The following is a 22,325-nucleotide window of genomic DNA, read 5'->3' as shown; positions in this document are numbered from 1 at the left end:
TTTCGCCACAGCCCTCAGTGGTGGCTCGTCGAAATGCCTTCTACGCAAAGCGGCAAGCCCCTGGGGAAACCATAACTGGGTTTGTGACCTCTCTCCGCCAAGCTGCCCGGTTCTGCAACTTCTCAGAGCTGGAGAACATGCTTCGTGACCGCCTCGTCGGTGGCCTGAAGGATGAGAAGCTGCAACGACGCCTCTACGCTAAGAAGAACCTAACGTTCCAGGTCGCTCTGGAGGAGGCCCTGGCAACGGAAGCTGCTGAGAGGTCGACGCAAGAGGCACGGCTGAGCCAGCCGTCCCAACCGAGGGTCCACCACGAAGACCTCACCAACGACTCTGGATCCGACAGGGAGGAGGTGCACCGAGTACAGCAGCGCACTCAAGCAGCCCACATACCACAGCTGCCTCGACGAGAAGGAGGGAACTGCGCAAGCTGTGGAGAAAGTCACGAGAGGAGGACCTGCCGTTTCCGCAACGCAGAGTGCAGGCAGTGCAGAAAATTGGGACACATCGCCCGGGTGTGTCGGGCTCGGCCCACCCGAAGCCAGGCATCAGATGACCAATCCAAGAGCCCCAGGTCCCGGGGCCCAACGCACCAAGGCAACTCGACGGAGCTCACAGACTTCCAGGTATACCAGTTGCCCCACCCCAACGTAGAGAAAATTTATGTAGAGGTACAGATAGAGGGGGCCCCATGCCGCATGGAGCTTGACACGGGTTCAACTCTATCCATAATCTCGGCAAGGACCTTAAGGAAACTGTGTCCTACTGGGGGTCCCAAACTCAGGCCGGCCCCATTCACCCTCCGGGACTTCCAGAAACGTAAGGTCCCCACAATGGGGGTGGGGACCTTCAGGGTGCAATACCGAGGGCGGACGCGGCAACTGGACTTGCTTGTGGTCAAGGGCCCCTACATTAGCTTACTGGGGTTGGCATGGTTTGGACCACTGGGACTAGCCATCACCGGGGTGAACCACATGAGCTTACAAGTGGACGTGGACGCCATATGCAAGGAGTTTCCGGGGGTTTTCGATGGGAAATTGGGACAGTATACGGGCCCCCCCATTGCTCTACAGCTTGACCCCGCAGTACGACCAGTCAGGCTCAAGGCCCGCCGGGTCCCATTCGCCCTGAAACCCCGTATAGACGAGGAATTGGACCGACTCGTGGAGCAAGGAGTGCTGGAGCCGGTGCCTAATGCCCCCTGGGAAACCCCAATCGTCACACCCGTCAAGCCTAATGGTTCGGTCCGCATCTGCGCAGACTACAAATGAACCATAAACAAGGCCCTCATGGCCCATGCATACCCAGTGCCAGTGGTCAGCCATGTCCTTGCCACCCTGGCTGGGTCGAAAATTTTTGGCAAGCTGGACTTGGCCCAAGCATATCAACAGCTGCCAGTAGATGAGGCCACAGCAGAGGCACAGACGATTGTGACGCACAGAGGAGCGTTCAGGGTAAAGCGGCTGCAATTCGGGGTCAGCGTGGCACCAGGCATATTCCAGAATCTAATGGACTCTCTCCTTAAAGGGATTCCTGGTGTCACCCCCTTCTTTGATGATGTGTTGATTGCCGGGCCCACACCAGAGGAGTTTGAGGACCGCCTCCGCACTGTTCTGCACCGTTTCCAGATGGCGGGTCTCAAGGTGAAGCGGGAAAAATGTCTACTAGGAGTGCCTCAAGTGGACTTTCTGGGATTTATGGTGGATGCAGAAGGGGTTCACCCGACTGGGGACAAGGTACGGGCCATTTGTGATGCCCCAGCGCCCAAGAACAAGACTGAACTTCAGGCCTTCTTGGGATTATTGAACTTTTACCATTCCTTCCTTCCCCACAAGGCGGCGGTAGCGGAGCCCCTACACAGACTCCTGGACAAGCGGGCCCCTTGGGTGTGGGGCCAGCGCCAGGAGGCCGCATTCCAGGCAGTCAAGGACTTGCTTGTCTCAAACTCGGTCTTGGCACACTTCGACGAGAGGCTGCCGGTGGTGCTAGCATGCGACGCCTCGCCCTATGGCATCGGCGCTGTCCTGGGACACCAACTCCCGGATGGAAGAGAGGTACCGGTAGCATACTTTTCCCAGACACTCAACGAAACCGAGCGGAACTACTCGCAAATCGACAAGGAGGGTCTGGCAATCGTGAAGGGAGTAAAAAAATTCCATGATTTCTTGTACGGGCGGCCCTTCACCGTGGTGACTGACCACAAGCCGTTGCTTGGCTTGTTTGCCCCCGAAAAGCAGACCCCCCAAGTGCTGTCTCCTCGCGTCCTCAGGTGGTCAATTTTCCTTGCCAGCTACCAGTATGCACTGATTCACCGCCCTGGAAAGGCGATGGGCCATGCAGACGCCCTCAGCAGGCTACCACTACCGGAAACAGGCCCCGACCCAGCACCTGCACAAGAGGTTATGAGCCTGGAGCTGCTTCCTGACCGCCCCATTCAGGCACAAGAAGTTGCACACCATTCCAAGAAAGATAGGGTCATCTCCCGGGTCCTGGACTGGGTGTGGAGGGGATGGCCCAGCCGCAGCCCCGGGCCAGAATTCGCCGGCTACACAACCCGCAAACATGAACTGTCAGCCCACAAGGGGTGCCTGTTATGGGGAAGCAGGGTCGTTGTTCCCCAGCCCCTCCGCAAAAGGGTCCTCACAGCCCTACACGAGACACACCCAGGGGTAGTAAGAATGAAGGCCCTTGCCAGGAGTTATGTGTGGTGGCCGGGGATCGACGGAGAGATAGAGGCCTGGGTCAAACACTGCCAGGCCTGCCAGGAATCCCGCCCAGATCCCCCAAGGGCCCCAGTCCAGTCCTGGGAGTCCGCCCGAGCACCATGGTCACGCCTGCATGTGGACTTCGCTGGCCCCTTTCAGGGGAAAACATTCTTCATAGTGGTGGACTCCTACACCAAATGGCTGGAAGTCGCACTGGTACCGTCCACTTCTACGTCCGCAGCCATCCGGGTACTACGCAGGCTGTTTGCAACCCACGGGCTCCCTGACACTCTCGTCTCAGACAACGGGACTGCATTTACATCAGGAGAATTTCAAACCTTCACAGTGCAGAACGCCATCCGCCACATCCGTTCGGCGCCATTCCACCCTGCCACCAATGGCCAAGCAGAACGCATGGTGCGGACCACCAAGGACACCCTTCGCCGCATGACGCAAGGGGATTGGGAGTACCGCCTTGCCACATTCCTTCTAGCACAGCACAGCACCCCCAGCTCAACGACTGGCCGGAGCCCCGCTGAACTACTAATGGGTCGGCGCCTTGCAATCAGATTGGACCGCCTTCACCCCGATAGAGCTCAGGATGAGGTAGTGGTGGGGGAAGGCAGGAACCCCCGGACCTTCGAGGCCCAGGACCCAGTGTACGCAAAGAATTTTGGGGCAGGCCCTGCATGGGTACCTGCCACAGTCACCAGGGTCACGGGCCCCGTGTCGTACGAGGTGCTAACAGATGGGGGGCAATGCTGGCGCCGCCACTGCGACCAGATACGGCGACGATTCCCGGGAGAAAACCAGGAGGAGGAGGACAGGTCAGAGGAGTCCCAAGGGAACAGTGGGGCAGTGAGGCCCATAGAGCAGCAGGGGCAAGCAGGAGAGGCAGAATCAGTAAATACAGAGAGGACCCGCGAGGCCGAAAGGACACCGGAACCAGAACCACGACTGAGCGAGCCGGTTGCGCCAGACCAAACAGCCCCATCCTTGGAACACGAGCCAGAACCTGAACCCCGGACCAGGGAACACCCCAGGCCGCAACGCACACGTAGGCCACCGGCGTACCTTGAGGACTATGAATGCGACCTTCCGGGCAGGACTGGAACTTAGAGGGGAGGGGTGTTATGTACTGAGTTGAATAGGATCCAAACTGCAGCAGTCTGATTGGTCCTAGAACAATAGGCTCCAAAAGGCAGCAGTCTGATTGGTCCTAGAACAATAGGATTCAGAATGCAGCAGTATGATTGGTTAGCAGGAACCACCCAATCATGCTCCAGATAGAAGTGAATCCACAACCTGATTGGCCTACAGTAGAATCCTGGAATTAGCCAATCATGTGCAGCCCATTGTGTAAATAATGTATATAAAGCAGATACTTTGAGGGGACATTCATTCATTCCTCCTCACCACTATGAGCTGAATAAAGAGCATGAAATCACTTTGCGACTCTGAGTATATTTCACTTTCCTAGGTGTAAGCCCCAGTGAACACCAGTTAGATAGAGAGCTAGTGTGGAGTAGTGGTTAGAGTGTTGGTCAAGCACCTGGGAAACCAGAGTTTGAATCCCCACTTAGCCTGGAAGTTCACTGGGTGACCCTGGGGGCCAGTCACTTACTCTCAGCCTAATCTACTTCACACAATTGTTGTGGGGATTAAATGAGAAGGGAATTATATATGACATCCTGAGCTGCTTGGGGAAAAGGTGAACTATAAATGTAATAAATAAATAAACACAGCAGGATTTACGGAGTAGACTATACCATCAGAAATTATGCTGGATAAATACAGCAGGAAGTGTGAGCGCTGTCTTATGATTCCCAGCTGAATGCTTCAGTGCAACTTCAGAAATAAAAACTAGTAAATTATGTTTGAGAGACCATGCTGCATAAATTGCTCTACAGTGTTTAACATCCCCATCACCCACAACCTGTGCAGTGTTTGAACTTCGTATTGAGAATTGTAAATGCATCCCAGTCTTTTGAGCCAAAGCATTCTATAACAATGCAAACTGCATCTTTCTTCCCCACCCCCTTGAAAATGATTGGTGATGGTATGAATTCTTCTGGTGTTTAAACTTGAAACACAGAAGTATCTCTTGAATATATTTACCTAATTCCACTTGCATACAACTGACAGGAGATGCCACGCAAAGAATGCCACACAAGGAAACTTAGACCAAAAGCTTTGATGTGGAAATAAATCAATACTCCTGCACATGGATATATGTGTGTGCATGAGTATTCCTGGGAAAGCTGGATGAGGTAGGTGATAGGAAGCATGCAGGGCAAAACGAGACATCTCTAAGCATTTTGGGGACTGCCTGTGCAAGATCATTGGTCCGTTTAGTCCAGTGCCAGTTACTTTTGACTGCAGCATCTCAGGGGGGTGTGTGGAAATATTTTCCAAGCTAGCTCTGAAAGAACATGTAACTACAGACTGAAATTAGGACAGACCTAATGCAAAAGCTGTACTCTTTCCCCTAAGTATGGCACTACTGACTGCTGAGTTCCTCTGATCCAACTGTGATTCACAAGGCATGCTCTTAGAAATTACAAAGGTATAACTACAACACTTTTTCTGCCAGTAGACAGATGGTCAGAGTTTTTCCTTTAGATTGGCTTCTGGTCCCTCTAGCTTGACCAGTTTTTCCTGCTGTGCTTTGTGCTCTTTCCAAATGTGGTTGAGACAGAGCAGGAGAAAAATATCAGTGTTTCCTAAGAGCAAGGCTTCAAACTGACTCCTCGTACTTCCTGTGGCAACTCTTTACTGCCCCTATGGCAATGGTTGCAGTGACCATGCTTTCTTGTCTGTGCCTGCAGACTTTTCCATAATGCACATGTCAGTTGTGTATTGCACTAGAAATCAAATCCTTGGGATATACAGTACTTGCATGCCAAGATGACAGGCTGGCCACATAAGGTTGATCAAAGGTGAAATTATACAATGAAAGCACAGCAACGTAAATACAAATTTAAATCAAAAGTTTCCAGTTTTGCTTCAGGAGTTGATTCTCTGTATTTAATTAGTGAAGGGATTGGTCACGATTTCCATCATGGCTGGATGACTTTCTCGTACTTTGGATACCACCGGTTCACACAAGAGGAATGTATGTCTAATTAGTTTGTTGGTTGTGATCCTTTTATGGGCTTATTTGCAAGGCCGGCTGAAAGGAACTTCGTATACTTGGAATTATGTATTTACCCATTAGGCAAATTAAGTGGTTTATTTACACAGTTGGCAACAGAGAAAACTATTTTGTATCTAAGCCACCAGTAGTTACATAGATTGTTGAGAGAAAATATGTTGTTGTAAACAGTGTTTTTTTCCATGCACTTTTAAAGATTCAGAAATATATTGATGTTTATAACATTTTTTTCATTGCTACAGGAATATCAAAAGCGATGGCGCAACTGTATTCTTTTTACTTCCTATACATTTATTACATGAGCAAAAGAATGCAATAGAAGAGTACATGGCACTGATGCAAAGCCCATATGTGCTACGATTTGCACAGGGCTTACCTGTGTGTATAAGTTGTCCCATACATGCATGGAGCTTCCCCACCATTTCAGTCTATGGAGAGGCCCTGGTGGGAAGGAAAACTCGATGTTTGCAGCAAAGTCGCACAAGAGATGACAGAACAAGGCAACACTCTTCAACAGGCCGTTTCCCAGAAATAAGGCCAAGTGAATCAAACCTGGGATTCATCAGGCATACAGTACAGTCCATAGTTTTATTTTAACCTCTTTTCAAAATGTGATGTCTTAAAAGCTTGTACGTAATAAAAACAGTAATAAGAGCATTGTAGAAAACACCTTGCTGCTAAGCATTTTTTTCTGTGATAGATAAATATCTATATATATTGTTCCCTCGAGTTATAATGAAAGCAGTGGTTTTCAAGTGAAAGAGGAGGCCACTCAAAGATAATCAAATGGCTTCTGTGAAGTCAGGGGATCCCCTAGGTATGCAGAAACGCACAGGTGTTTTTTTTAAAAAAATGACATAAAAAAACCTAATAACACCCTGGCAGGTATCCATGATGTTACAAGATGTTGACGTCAGCTGGCAGTGGGGAAGAGTGTAAAGAAACCAGTTGATCAGACTGTCTTCCAGTCAAATCTATGGCTGAGAGCAGTTTGAGATAGTCACAGGTCGGCTGAAAAGCAAATAAAAGGGTGGAAAGAAGGCAAAGGAAGATAGGGAATAGACTTGTTTAAGCCTATGCACACATTAGTGGCTGAAAACACAAAAGAGCTTGTTTTCCCCACTGAATTTTATTTACATTTGCACCCATCATGCACTTTAGAAAGGAGGCAGGGATGTCTTTATCTGATGCATGTTAAATGTTTGGCTTCCCCACCAATTCCAAATTCCTATATCGTCCGTCATCCGTGCGTGTGCAATGGCAGACTCAAATGTACACACGTCAGAGCTTAACAGCAAAGTGAATGTGGTTTCAGTTTTCCATTCGGATCAAATCCAGTTTGAGGGAAAACACACCAAACAGCGGTATTGCTCAAGAAATGGCAGGGTAGATATGCATTGTGGCTGAGGTTTCGAAAGCCAGCGGTGAGAGCACACTGGATGCAGAATAAATGTGTCCCTGGCAACTTATAGTGAGAAAAGTGCCAAATAAATATAATATATAAATATCTCCTGGAGGAAGGAAATTAGGAGGGATTCCTCTCCCACTTCCTGGACTCTCACTGCTTCTGCTTTAGTTATGAAATACTCAGCTTTGTTGCTGGTAGCATTGTTGCATATATTACAGCAGGGGAAGAATCTTGTGGATATGTTTAGGGGTTGCCCAGTATTCCTTCCCCAGTTTTGCAATCACCCGCCCCCCTCCTTGAGGGTTGGACAGCAGTACAAAGCTCTTGGGGGGTGAGAATACACTGCACAACTTTTTGGAAATCGTATCACGTCCAGCCCAAGCAAACTGATTCACTGTGAAATATAAAGCTCCCTGTTATATGATACAAATAAGCAAAACATTTACCGGTAACTTCCGTTCTGTGATTTGGATAGGCCACTACGATCACAAACAGAGTTCATGATCCCATGTAGGCTTATGCAATGTGATCAGAGCATCAAGGACCTCCTCGAAAAAATACACGAGGAACCAGAGGATTGTTGCAGAGCTGCACGACTTTTGCTGCAGATAATTCATGTAATTTGCATATCATTTTCATGCACAGAGTGGTCGCCAAACCTCAGGGTGGCAGATATGCCACACTTCTCGTGACAAAAACCCATTGTTTCAACATTCTGAAAAACTAGCAACAAAGGCTGAAGAAACCTGAGACTGCTTTTTTTTTTTAAAAAAAGAAATCTTTGAGATATACTTCAAAAAACCACAAGTGGAAAACAAAGCATCCCAACTTTTTTTTTCAACCTGCCTCTTTGTTTTCATTGTCTTTGCCATCCCATATTTAATTACCAGAAATGTACTTTGCTTTTTAATCAAAAGCTGTGAGTCTCAGGATCTTTATAGGAGCGTGCAGGCCACACATAAGTATTGTAGGGGTTGTAAGCAACTCAGTGAATATTGCTTACCCCTGATCTAATGCATCTTCATATATACTGTAATATTTTGTATAACTGGGCCTTGTTCTCCAGACACCTGATATACTATGCTTCTTTGGCATGCAAGCGATTTAGCAAGGGCACTGGTCTCCGAGTGAGGTAGCCTCCTCTGAGGAATGTACAACATTTGGAACAAAGCCACTTTTTACCCCTTCCCACCCCTCTTGCATCGAAATGTCTCCTTTTTTCACAAGTTCGTATATGTCTTTAGTGAGAACGGTGAAGGATTCTTCAACATTCGTGGCATCTTTGGCTGATGTTTCTATGTACTTCATGCCACAGGCGGATGCCAGTTCCTCAGCTTCCTCTCTCGTAACCTGGCGCTGCGTCTCCAAGTCGCATTTGTGTCCCACCAGGATAAACACAATCTGGAAAGGGTGCACATGCATCTTAGCTTCCTGAAGCCAATCGTACACATGCTCAAAAGAAGACCGATTAGTGATGTCAAACACCAGCAAGCCTCCTACCGAATTTCGGTAATAAGAACGTGTGATTGACCTGCAAAATAAAAGGGGAGAAACATGCTCAACAGGAAAGAACGTTCCAGCTTGTCTGCGTTTACTTCTTTAAAGACAGGAGTATCCTTGTGAGCTGGAGAAGATCTTAGAACAATATGAAATCCTGGCATTTTAAAAAAGACAAATTAGAAGAATTGCTCTAATTTGGTAGCGGTGGTCAGTCTTTTTTTGCAATTATTCTACAAATTATGTGAAGAGAAAATAGAGAGGCATCTGATGTGAGCTATGGTGCATATCTAACTTTCTCTTACCCTCCTCCCCAGCAATCACCAATAGTTTTTAAGCTAGAACACCCACACATTACAATTCCCAACAAATTATGGTTCCCAGGACTATTTGGGGGGGATGCCATGTGCTTTAAATGTATGCTGTGAATGTGACCAAAGGATGCAACAGAAGCAGGATTGCAAGCCTAATTCTCTGCAATTGTCAAGCCAGCTCACTGTATAGGATGCGGGTGGCGCTGTGGTCTAAACCACTGAACCTCTTGGGCTTGCCAATCAGAAGGTCAGCAGTTCGAATCCCCACGACGGAGTGAGCTCCCGTTGCTCTGTCCCAGCTCCTGCCAACCTAGCAGTTCGAAAGCACACCAGTGCAAATAGATAAATAGGTACCGCTCTGGCGGGAAGGTAAATGGCATTTCTGTGCGCTTTGGCTTCCATCACGGTGTTCTGTTCACCAGAAGCAGTTCAGTCATGCTGGCCACATGACCCGGAAAGCAGCCTGTGGACAAACACCGGTTTCCTCAGCCTGAAAGCGAGATGAGTGCCGCAACCCCATAGTTGCCTTTGACTGGCCTAAACCGTCCAGGGGTCCTTTACCTTTATGTATTTAGATAAGGTTTCTTTTCCACCTTTCAATGGAATGGCAGTAGACAGTCTCGTGGGACAAAGTTATGGAGCTGCCCCTCTTCCCACCAGCACTTGGTTGGGGCTGAGCAGGGCAGTGGTTTGACCGGGGCTGGATAGGTGCACTGGTAGACCGAGCCACTCTGGGACTCCCATCAGTGTATGACCTTGCAGTTGCCCTACCCCTGGTCCCATCAAAGTTGCCAGCATAGGGAGGTTGGCTCCACAGGTCTGCCCACCACACTGGTTACTAATACATCTGAACAGTCCTCAAGGTCACTTGTTAAGAGACTGTGATCACACACACATCCACACGCAAACCCAAAATCCATATAATCCACCAGTCTTAGTCACCTGGCTGATGGAAGGGACCAAAGTAAGTCTGTTCCCCTGAACCTCTGAAGTCCCATAACAACCTGCAGGTGAAACCAAGTGTTGTTTCTGGCAGGGAGGTGGGGAGCAAGCCCCCCTGCATCTGCTGCTCCTCTGGCCAATGGATGGGGCCAAGCTGGTCTCTCTTTTACCACGATGCTCTTCCCAGAAGGCAGAAAGCGCAACCTCCAAGTAAAGCTTGGTCCATTGCTTGGGAGCTATTCACTGAAACAAATGAGCCTGTCCAGTATTTTCTTGCTTAATATGAACTTTGATTGTAAATTGCTATGTCCTGTTAAAATACTGCACACTGCTGAGAAAGTGGAAAGAATATAATTAGCTGTCTATTTTTTAAAAAACAACTTTATTACAGTGGTACCTTGGTTCTTGAACTGAATACGTTCCGGGAGTCCGTTCGACTTCCAAAACTGTTCGAAAACCAAGGTGCAGCTTAGATCGGGAGCTTCCTGCACTCAAGTGAAAGCCGCGTTGGACATCTGGCTTCCAAAAAACGTTCCGGTCGGCGCCAGCGTTTAATGGCGGTCTCAACCTCGAGCTCCGAGGGGAGACTGCTCCGCAAGTTCGGGTCTTACCCGCTACGGCGAGCGGGGGACCCCTAAAATCACGGGCGCGGAAGCTCGTGAGCAAGGAGACTCGGCGGGCACCTTTGCACCCCCCGGTATTGCGAAAGAGCCTTTTTAAAGGCTCCGGAGCGGCATCGGGTGTGAGTGCGGTGCTGAGAGTCGCAACCCAGCCTGCGGAGTGAAGCCGCGTCGCCATTGACGGAGAGCGCCGATTCCTTCCTGAAACTACAATTCGGCGTTCGGGAGCTGATTTGTTCGGCAACTAAGCCGTTCAAGAACCAAGTTATGACTGTATTCATATCAGAATTTGCAGGTGTCCAGTAAAATGTACCCTCATACATGATCATGCAGAGGAATTGAGCTGTATGATCAGGTCCTAAGAGTGCATCTATATCAGATGGTTTTCTTGAGTATATTCTAAGTAGGGCACCCTGCCAGAGAGAATCATTGATTAGAATTGCAATCCTATGTACTCTTACTAAGTCCTATCTAACCCCGCAATAGGATGTGTTTCTGAGCAGTTGTGCCTAGGATTACGCTGCGTTTTGTGTCAAGCAATTTGGTACTTGACAGATGATGGAAAACACCTGATAAAGGGGGCTACGGTCCACAAAAGCTTATGCTATAATAAATTTGTTAGCCTTTAAGGTGCCACAAGGCTCTGCTGATGTTCCCTGCAATGTTTCTTTATGATGTGTGAGATGTGGCTAAGAATATGCTTGAAACATAAGCTGTGCCTCATTTGCCCTAATCGACTAACTTCTGCTGTGCTGAGGATTCCTCAGGTACTGACACAGATTTTCAAGCTTTTGGATGAAATCCAAAAGGCCACTTTAGGCATCCAGCAGCATTTTTATCTCTCCCCCACAACCCCAGAGCAGAAGATTTCCTGTGCTGTATCACATACCATTTCTGAATTTCCTCCAAGGTTCCAAAGCGTTTCCCGTGCAGGACTGAGGTGCTGATGTTTGAGAAAAGCAAGTATCCAAACTCACTCTGGGGGTGCCAAGAGCATTCTTTGGCATAGTTCGCTTGACCATGGCCTACTTGCAGAACTGTAAGAACTAGGAATTATCTTCTTGTTTTTTAAAGGGATTGTGAGGGTTTGTAGGATGCTGAAATGAACTTCTGTGTTTGCATGTCCAAGCAGGCAGATGTTACAGAGTTCCTAAGACCTATGGTATAAAAAGGCAAAGGGACCCCTGACCATTAGGTCCAGTTGTGGCCGACTCTGGGGTTGCGGCGCTCATCTCGCTTTATTGGCCGAGGGAGCCGGCGTACAGCTTCCGGGTCATGTGGCCAGCATGACTAAGCTGCTTCTGGTTAACCAGAGCAGTGCACAGAGACACCGTTTACCTTCCCGCCGGAGCGGTAACTATTTATCTACTTGCACTTTGACGTGCTTTCGAACCTATGGTATAGTGGAGAGCAAATGCAGCAGACTGCAGCTCAGAGCAGGAGGGATGGTGTTATCTGGAGGAGCATCATGGTAACCAACAAATGGCCTTGCTGTGGCAACGGAATGAGGTGATAATGAGGCTTTCAAGTTTCTTTGCAACAGATTACCATAGAAGTCAGAGTATGGTGATAATAATAATAATAATCATCATCATCATCAAACAGAGGGTGGGGGCCTCTTTGATGGGATTCCCATGTCAAGCTAGCAATTTAAATGGCAAACTCTTCATTGCAAGACTGCTTGCTTTTGTAATTAAAAGGCAAAGGTTGCAGTTCAGCCAACTGAAGGTATTTCGTTAATGTTCAGTGAGTTTTACATATTGAACCTATGCAGTCAGAAGTTAAGCACCACTGATTTCAATAAACTTTACACCCTAGAAACTATGTATAGAATTGCTGCAGTTATGTAGATTCTAATAAAGTGGGTATTATGCTATGTACTGCTGCTCTTCAATGTGTGCATATAAAATGATGTCTCAAAATGGGTGCCTGAATATTTTTTTTTACTTTTCTTTAAAATGTGGCTGTAGTGGCTGTGATGAGGAGCTCCTGAACTTCTAAATTTACCACCAAACCATTGCCTGGGACTGTACCATTTTATAGTTCAGATGGGGAACTGCATGTCTGAATGTAGTGTCCTTGCCACAGAAAACTAACATTGGGTAGAAGGTTCTAGTCTAATGTTCTGCCTGAGCTGCTAGCTTTCTGCATTAGAGGAGTCAAGTCAAGTCTCACTTACTGTTTAACCCAAAGTTCATTGCAGCACAAGCTATCAATAGGTAAACAAGCAAACAAAAGTGAATAATGGTTTATTTTTATCTGGAGGATACACTGAAAAACAACCCGCTATCTGCAGTCTCAATTTGTATAATCCTAGGAATTGTCCTGTTTGACTTATTTTCACATGTAGATCAGCTGCAAGAAGCTGAGAGTATTTGAATGTGCAAACTTCCAATGTACTGTTTGACTGATCAAGTATGCATATAATTTTCCTTAGCAGATGTTGAATGTTATACACAATAATTATAATAATGGTCTACGTGATAATTTCAATAAGACTAAATTTGTCATAAAGCAACTGCTAAAGGCTAGTTAATGAAGCAAAAACAGTTTGGAGCCACATTTCTTCCAACATGTCTCTCTGACTGGTAAATTAGAAAGCAAACAACACATCTATATGGTTCATTTCAATATGGATCGACCTTGAGCATTGTTATGTTAAATTACTAGCTTACAATCTAGTACAATATATGAAGTCTATACTGGCCTCTCATTTTATTTACTTTGACTTGGATACAGACGTAGGCTGCAGTCCTAACCACACTTACCAATAGGCTGGCGGTGGCTTGTAGGCCAACAGATTTATTGTGACATGAGCCTTCACGGTCTAGAATCCACTTCATCAGCTGCATGAAGTGTTGTTGGCAATTGGCAGAGGAGAAATGAAGCCAAATGGCAATGAAGTACAAAAAGTACGGTCTGTGCCCACTGAATGTAAAGATTAAGATAAGCAAAGTGCGTGTTCATAACAGCAATGGTTGTTGATAACACAACCATCCCAACTTTGCTATGTTAACTAGCACACCTAGCGGAACAGAAAACCAAGGTTTGCCTTGGCAAACAGAATCAAACTGCCCGATTATTCACACAGAAGATGGGGAAAAGTGGAGTCAAACTGGCCCCGCAGAAGCAATTCTGCAAAGGAAGCACACGGAAATTTAGGAGCTGGAATCAGCAGTTCATTTTAACAAGAGTTTGGGAAGCAAGGCAAAGGCACATCCTCCGACTGGGATTTCTTACCCATCCACCTGTCTGGGGGATGGTTGCCCTTGAGTGGTGAAGAAAATATCTTCTACTCCTATTCTTATTGCTTCACATATCCAAGAGCTAGGACTTGTTTATAGGCATGAGTCTCATGAGGCCTTTAAAAAAAACCAAAAACATCAACAACAACAAACCTAGGCCTTTTTCAAACTAAGTTTCAGTCTGAATATTATTCTGCTGCTGCGTTTTTAAGCTTGCGTTATTGTCCTGCTGCTCTGTTGCTGTTATTTTCTTGCTTGATTTTAGTAGTTTCACATCACTTTTATTCTTTGTTAGCTGTCCTAGGAGCAGCAACACTTGAAGTGCAGGCCTGGGGAACCAATCCAAAATACAGTGGTACCTCGGGTTACATACGCTTCAGGTTACATACGCTTCAGGTTACAGACTCCGCTAACCCAGAAATAGTACCTCAGGTTAAGAACTTTGCTTCAGGATGAGAACAGAAATTGTGCTCCGGTGGCGCGGCAGCAGCAGGAGGCCCCATTAGCTAAAGTGGTGCTTCAGGTTAAGAACAGTTTCAGGTTAAGAACGGACCTCCAGAACGAATTAAGTTCTTAATGTGAGGTACCACCTTACTGTACAAGAATCAGACCAAATGTCTATCGAGTCCAGCTTCCTGTTTGCTAGAGGGGCATACTTAGATGCCCAGGGAAGCCCACATGGAGGACCTGAGTTAATCTATGGAATTCCCTTCTGCAAGGGATAGTGATTGGCCACCAACTTAAATGGCTTTAAAAGAGGATTGGACAGATTTATAGGTGATTCGTGCAATGGCTATGTTTTACCATCACTGTTGGGGGCATCATGTATCTGAATACACATTGCTGGGAATCAGAAATAGGGAGAAAACTGTTGCATGCAGGTCCTGCTTGTGGGCTTAATACTGTAATAAAGTTGTTGTTGTTGTTGTTGTTACTGCCAGTAGGCTCTTCTTATGCTCTTAATGAGGACAATATTCCTTTCCTCCTGTTGTTGCCCAGAGAGGCTTTTTGACTCTGATCCTGGAGTTAGTAAACAGCTATTATGATTAATAGCCCTTATCCACCATGAATTTGTCTATTCTCCCTTTAAAGCTGTCCAGTGGCACTGAGTTCCCCAAGTTAACTATGCACTTTATTTGGTCCACCCTGAAGCCAAATTTGATGGTTCTTATTGTGAGAAAGAGAATCAAACAAACAAACAAACAAAGCCTCCCTGAAAATAAGCCTTGGGAAGAAAGAGGCTTGGATGACGGAGGCGCTGGGTGGTTGTGGACACAGTTATGGTTGTCGGAATACAACAGTGACTAATTTCATAGGGGGCTGCCCCATTAGCCTGTTGGAACAAATACAGAAGACTTCCTTGGAGACAAGCAGATTTTGGGGGGTGGCAAAAGCTTTTGTGGTTTAGAGCTTGCTTCATGGGATGCGGAAAAGAGATGAGGCCCAAATGTCCTGAAATGTGAGAGGCCCCACTGTTGACATTTCTTCCTCTCTAGTGCGTATGACCACGTGTGTCTTATCTATATCCCCACTGAGAACCACATTTCATGCACCCGATGAGGAAGTCAACACTGGTCCACCAAAGCTTGATGCCACACTCAACTGTTTAGGTGCCACAAAGCACAAGTATTTTGCTGCCTGAGGCAGAACATCAAGCAGTGTCCACTTCCCAGACAAACTGCATAGTGCCTGTAGGTGACCAAGTTATTTAAGCACCTGAGGCAGAAAACCCCACAAGCCTCTTTCCCTAGGGGTAGAAACACAGCCATCCTAAGTTAATTACTGCCTTCAAATTATCCCCCAAATCTGCCGCCTGAGGTGACAGTCTCACTGTGCCAAATGTTAGGGCCAGCCTTGGGGACTCTGCTCTTCTGCAAACCTAATTACACTGGTGTTGCTAGAGATCTGAATCAGCACATTCAAAGAAGCCTTTGTCAACATGATGCCCTCCAGATTTTTTCCTGACTACAACTCCCAACATCCCTGACCAATGACCAAACTGGTCGCGGCTGATGGAAGTTGTAGTCCAAAAACTGGGAAGACAGCAGGTTGGTTAAGGATGAATGCAAGAAGTTAACTACCTTCAAGGGGTTAACACGCACGAACACGCCCTGAGCGGGAAAGGCGGGTGGGGTTGATCCACAGAGCGGCTGATCTGCAGGGAAGGGGAGGCACTCTGCATATACTCAGAAGCCTCTTGTCAGCGTGGGGGGGGGAGAGATTCCGGAGACACCCCTTGGTTAAACAGCATGCATATTACTCGGGAGGAGGGCGGGAAGGGGCGCCTGCTATACCTGAATCTTTCCTGGCCCGCCGTGTCCCAGAGCTGCAGCTTGATCCTCTTGCCCGGCTCGATCTCCACCAGGCGGGAGAAGAAATCCACCCCGACGGTGGGATCCGAGTGCATGGGCCCCGGGAAGCGGCCCTCGGTGAAGCGGTGCAAAAGGCACGACTTGCCCACCGTTGAGTCGCCCAGCACGATCAGGCGGAACTGGTAGATCCAGATGGCGGCGTCCATGGCGCTCTCCCCGGAGGAGGAGCAGGCGGCCGCGTGGGCTCCTCCGCCGCCGTCCTCGGCCTTGTTGGGGCGCCTCCTCGGGCGGTGCCTGCACCGAGCTCCCACGGCCCCTATCCCAGGCATTGGCGCAGCAGGAAGGGAGGGACGCGCGGAGGAAGGGAAGCACGGAGGGCGGGACGGAGGCGCCTCTGGTCCGAGCAGCGCGGGAAGGAGAAGGGAGCCACGGGCCGGGGCTCTCCCCGTCTGAAAGGCGGATCGGGGTAGGGAAAGGGATGGCGGTCGGGTCTGGGGGGAAATGGAGCTGCCTTTGCTTACCTCCTGCCCTGCTAACGGAGAGGGGAAAGCGGAGGAGCCCAGACGGGGCGCGACGGAGCAGGGAGAGGATTCCAGGCGAGCGAATGGCGCGCCTTTGTTCCCTTCGATTGGGCGGTGGGTGGGCTTATTTTTTCCAGTTTTCCCCCAGTGGTGGCAGTGCTGGGGGAGGAGGAGGAGGGCGGGGACTGCCCACTGCTTTGCTGCCACTGGGATGGGAAAAGAAGGAGGCTTTTAAACCGTCGGGTGGGCGTGGATTGGCAGCTTGGCTCCGCTTCTGCGCGAGGGGCTGCCGGGGCTCGGCGTCGGTTTCCCCCTTTTGCTCCCAGGCTCCCTTTCTGAAATGGAGGGGACCCGGCAAGCCCCTTTCGCCTCGTGTCACCGGTCCGTCGCTTCTCCCCCGGGAAAAAAGCACTCTGCACGTGCCCAGAGAGGCGCGTTGATGTTCCCAGGCTTGGCACTGAAAACGGGTTCTTTGGCTCTTTGGGGAGGGTTTAAGTCAGGACAATGCTTCTGGTTACGTCGGAGCGACCAGGCAGGGCTCCTACTTTAGAAGGAGGTACGAAACAGGCTTAGCGGTTTCACATCACCGCATGGTGGCAAAAAACCAAAGCGAATGTGAAGATACCACCGAGGGTATGCTTTAAAAGGGAGCTAGAATCAAATCCTGGCTCACTGACAGGTACACCTCTCCGGCGGGTTTGCAAAACGCTTGCTTGTTTCATTGGCATGTCCGATTTGTCGGCGTATATTTTAAAATACATTACCTGGAAGATATGTATGAAGAAGTAAACATTGGTCCATCAAACCCACGACTTTCTATCTTGACTGTCAGCACCTCCCACTCCAAGGAAGTATTTACCCATCACTTTATTAAACCATGGAACTCTTTCCCACCAAATGTGATGAAGGGGACCACCTTAGATGGCTTTGAAAAAGGGATTAAAAGAAAGTTTGGAAGAACAAGCCTCTTGATGGCAACAAGTTGTTATAGTGACTATATATTACCTCCAGGATCAGAGGTTGCCTAAGTGCATCGTGGGCAGATGCTAACAAAGCAAATAGCTCTGTGCGACGTAAGCATGTGAACAAAACCACACACTACAGAGAAGGCAAATTTCTCAAGCTAAAATGCACCTCCACCACACCAAGGGCAATCAAACAGATGGTTGCCTGGTTCCTCTTGCTGTCTTAGGAGTTAGATAGCATTTTGACACAGGTGTATGCACACTACAAAATCATCGTTAGGGATATTTTTAAGGTGGGTTGCTGCGGAATGAGATTTTTGAGCTCACTGGCAAATCGGGCTGGTTGGCCGGCCATTGGCAAGGACAGCTTCTATTCAAAGGCTCTTGGGCTGTGCTAAGTGGAATAATGTTTGGCTTGGTACTGGCTGATGGGTGGCACTCTGTGGGTGTTGGAAATGGAATAGAGGGTTGGAAATGGAATAGATCTCTCAGTGGTGCAGTATAAGGCAGCAGGATCTTGACATAATGATCATGTGGGTGGGTTGGTCTTTAGATGGAAAAATGCATTACTCCATTGAATGCAAAATGTGAGATGAGCTGCTCCGTGTAGGGGACCCCCTTGCTGAGGAGCCTTGGGCCTCTGCGTCCAAGTCCCGACCCCAAAAGTGGCTCTTCTTCCTTGTTAAATAGACTGAGGATCTCCCGTGGCAAGCAGGAGTTTAGAATAAGGGAGCTGTCCGTTCAGCACCTTTTCGAAACGGAGCACCCAGAGACCTGAGTGCTATGTAATACCAGCAGCAGCAGCAACAAAACACATAGTTTGAAAACTGGAACCAGCTTGTCAAAACACCCCTCTTTAAATAAAACTCATGGAAAACTGAAGTGAAAGCAAATGTTTAACCTGGTGCCCTCCAGATGTTCTTGGAAAACAACTCCCACTGGATCTCAGGGCACTGGAGAGCAAAGTTGGTTAGAGCACGGTGCTGATAATGCCAAGGTTGCAGGTTTGATCCCCATATGGGACAGCTGCATAGGTTGGACTAGGTGATCCTGAAGGCCCTTCCAACTCCATGATTCTATTATTCACTATATTGTTTCCAATGCTATTTAACATCTACATGAACCCATTGGGAGGGAACCTTAATAGTTTGGGAGCAAGGTGTCATCCGAACTCCAATGATACCTAACTCGTATTTTTCTGTGGCATCTGAATTGGGAACAGCTGGTACAGTTGTAGGCTGGATGAAGGCTAGAAAACCAAGGCTGAATCCTGGCAAGATGGAAGCTTGTGTGTGATAGTGGTTCCTGGATCTGGGACGTCACACTTTTCCTGAAGGAGCATGGGCATAGTTTGGGGGTGATCCTGGCTCCAACTCTGTCACTGGAGACACGGGTGTCTTTGATGAATGGGAGTACCTTTTTCCTACTTGGTTGGTAAGGCACCCACGGCTGTTCCTAGATCAGGGTAGCTTGACCACAATTGCCCATGCTCCTCACTGCTGGATTCCTGCAAATGTCCTTTATGTGGAGCTACCCTTTGGGTTGGTCTGCAGGTGCAGAACACAGTGACTTGGTTGCTTGTGAGAGCGAGCTACTGCCGGCATAAAACACCCTGCTTGCTGGATTTCCACAGGCTGCCAATCTGCTACTGGGACAAGTCCAAAGTGTTGATGCTAACATATAAGCCCCCTATGCAGCTCAGGATCAGGTTACCTGAGAACATAGCCTGGGGTGATTCCGGACACAGCTTAGGACCTGGATAGGGCACATAGCTTTTTGGCTTGTGCAGACGGGAAAGGAAAGCAGACGTCAGAGTGGAACTGCAGTGCAACGTGTGTGCCAAATTGAGAGTATGGGGGAAATCAATGCACTTGGGAGAAATCACTCGCAGGCAAAATGGGGCATAGGGGAAATCCAGTGCCAGCACCACACTTTGTGTGGCTCTGCCCAGAAGAGTTCTGCTGTTGTGAGAGACCAACACAAACCCAGCTGATGACACATGTGTGACTGGTAGGGAACATTCAAGCTAAATGAATGAATGTATCTGGAGAAGACTGTGCATTTTTAGTTGATTGGTCATCATCTACCCTTCAGCTGATTGATCAATTAGTCTCACATTTGCACGTGATTGTATCTCAGTGTAGGGGGATTTTCAAGACAGCAAAGAAAGTGTAAAATGATTTACAATTTCATTAACAAAATTACCGCTGGTTCTTAGATGGACGCACCGTTTGTCATATTCCATTTTTGCTCCAAATATTGTCTTCATTTCCTATTACAGGAATGAATCAGAATCAAAGTAGCTTTAGGAACAAGTGGTGTGCTGTCAAGGAGGGACATTGAACTTCAGCTTCAATAATAAAATGTGGATCCTGGAACCCTTTTCTTTGGCCTTCAGGACTCTCCTCAGATGAGCTTCCTCTCTCCAGGCCACACCCCTCAACGGCCCTGGGCTGCTGCCCTGAGCTCCTTTGGAGGAGGAAAGGCAGGATGTGAAGTTAATTAATAAATAACTTAAAACAGATTAATCAACTAATGCCTTAGGCCGCCATCTCAACAGGATGCAGTTCAGTGCTATACATCGGGGTGGGCAATGTTTTTGAAGGCTGCACCCCCTCCAGATAATCTGTCATGAGTTGCATTCCAACAGCGGACAAAGTCTGAGAGAAAAAGTGTTCTGTATTAATGAATCCAGAATAAAGACCAGCTTGCTTCAGTTTTCACCAAAGCTATCTCAGATGAGAATTCCCAACCTGAGAAGTCAGTCCCCCTGTGTTTGCTGGGATCTTGACTATACAGAGGATTTTTTAAACAACAACAAGTACAACAGTTCAATACAGCTACTGTTCTGGAAAACAAAGTAATTTATGGCTTTAGTTTGCTACACACACAGTAGAAGCCTACTAATTTGTTCTCCGACAGCTGGGAGGTGGGTGGAACTTCTTTTCTCTAAGCCATGCAACCTGGAAAAGTTTTAAATCAACAACAACAAAAATTGTTTCCAACAAATAAAATGCTGCTCATTTCAGCTTGGAAGCTACAACAAAAGGGGAACAGGGTGCATTTAAAAGCCAGAGGAAATAAAGAAGAAATGAACATGAATTCTGATAGAATGGAAGACGAGGGCAGCTTCAAGAGGTGTTGAAAGTTTCACAACATGAGGTTGAGGCTGCATGCAGTTGGTTGCTGATCTGTGATATATGCACTCGCTTATAAATGAGTCCCACTGAAGTCAGGAAAAAAAGGCACACAGCTGGTCCATCTAGTTCAGCATTGCCTACTCTGTCTGGCAGTGGCTCTCCAGGGTTTCAAACAGTGGACATTTCTAGCCCCAGCTGGCAATGCCAGGAAAAAAAATTTGGACCTTCTGCGTGCAAGGCTGATGCTTTGCTACTGAGCTTTGGTCCTTCCCAATTTCTGAGATAACGTGACTTACCGTATTTTTTGCTCTATAAGACTCACTTTTTCCCTCCTAAAAAATAAGGGGAAATGTGTGTGCATCTTATGGAGCAATTGCAGGCTGCGCAGCTATCCCAGAAGCCAGAACAGCAAGAGGGATTGCTGCTTTCACTGCACAGCGATCCCTCTTGCTGTTCTGGCTTCTGAGATTCAGAATATTTTTTTTCTTGTTTTCCTCCTCCAAAAACTAGGTGTGTCTTGTGGTCTGGTGCGTCTTATAGAGCGAAAAATACGGTACTTCTGAGTACATAGAACTGCCTTATACCAATGGGCTACCTATCTCAGTACTCAGAGAGTGTCTGCTCTCAGTGTCAGTGTGTTCCAGGACTTCAGACAGGAGGAATCTTACCAGGAGATGCTGGTGCCTGAATCTGGGACCACCTTCCAGCAAAGCACATCCTGTATCACTCAGCTTTGGCCATACTAATTCTATTGGTATGTCTTTGAGTAGGCATTCATAAGTTCATGCTACAAATCTCTGCACAGACACCCTTGGGAATGGGGTTGGTGGGGAGCATGTGCCTTTGCTGGCATCTGTTTGTGGCTTCCTAGGAATGCCCTCCACCCATCCGCTGAGAACCACAGTGCTCCAAATCTTGCACAGATGCTGGTGAACTCCAGAAATTCGAGTAAGCTAAATGAACAGACTCTACAGCATGTTGGGCTGTTAGAATTCCTTGGCTTCCCTACAATATTTATTCTTCAGCGTGGTAGATTTCTCTCTCTTTTCCTTAAATACAGAGCTGTATTTTCAAAGCCAAATTCCCTTCCTTCATATCTGCTTTCAAAAGATTCCCCACAGGCGTATTCTGCAACACATCATTGATGCAGTTATAACGCCTTAGTCGCGGGTTGATACTGGACCATCTACACATTGTTCTGCTTTATTAGTTGTTTCTGTGATGCTTCCCCAGTGTTAGTGTGTTGTTGTCATCTGGAGGGACACTTTTGTCTATGGTGTAGCAAACATGGCGGGGGGGGGGAACGGACCCACACACAAAAAAAACCCTCACCGAACATTTGCTAAAAACAAAATAAAAAAATTCCTTCCAGTAGCACCTTAAAGACCAACTGAGTTAGTTCTAGGTATGAGCTTTCGTGTGCATGCACACTTCTTCAGTGTATCTGAAGAAGTGTGCATGCACACGAAAGCTCATACCTAGAACTAACTCAGTTGGTCTTT

The 22,325-nt window shown here is 47.6% G+C and overlaps 1 protein-coding gene and 1 long non-coding RNA gene across 2 annotated transcripts; both read right to left on the bottom strand.

The window, feature by feature from the left end:
- Positions 1–6,558: 6,558 nt before the first annotated feature.
- RAB39A (RAB39A, member RAS oncogene family) lies at positions 6,559–16,596 on the bottom strand. Its single transcript, XM_081860781.1, has 2 exons — positions 16,180–16,596; positions 6,559–8,798 (listed from the first exon to the last, which is right to left on the bottom strand). Exons 1-2 carry the CDS (start codon positions 16,524–16,526, stop codon positions 8,372–8,374), a joined length of 774 nt encoding a protein of 257 aa, XP_081716907.1. The 5' UTR covers positions 16,527–16,596; the 3' UTR covers positions 6,559–8,371.
- Positions 16,597–20,499: 3,903 nt separating this feature from the next.
- LOC309341379 lies at positions 20,500–21,415 on the bottom strand. Its single transcript, XR_014156282.1, has 2 exons — positions 21,376–21,415; positions 20,500–21,114 (listed from the first exon to the last, which is right to left on the bottom strand). It is a non-coding gene; the product is annotated as an uncharacterized lncRNA (long non-coding RNA).
- Between the last annotated feature and the right edge of the window lie 910 nt (positions 21,416–22,325).

Source organism: Podarcis erhardii (genome assembly GCF_964252035.2).
Source record: "Podarcis erhardii genome assembly, chromosome: 4".
In the NCBI taxonomy this organism is placed as follows: Eukaryota; Metazoa; Chordata; class Lepidosauria; order Squamata; family Lacertidae; genus Podarcis; species Podarcis erhardii.
The sequence above is the reverse complement of the archived record's forward strand: the minus strand, read 5'-3'. Positions and strand labels throughout refer to the sequence as shown.

Excerpts from the sequence above, each read along its gene's own strand:
- RAB39A (XM_081860781.1), bottom strand. The coding sequence starts at position 16,526 with ATGCCTGGGATAGGGGCCGTGGGAGCTCGGTGCAGGCACCGCCCGAGG. Across the intron at positions 8,799-16,179 it reads GCGGGCCAGGAAAGATTCAG|GTCAATCACACGTTCTTATT; the intron begins GTATAGCAGGCG and ends TTTATTTTGCAG.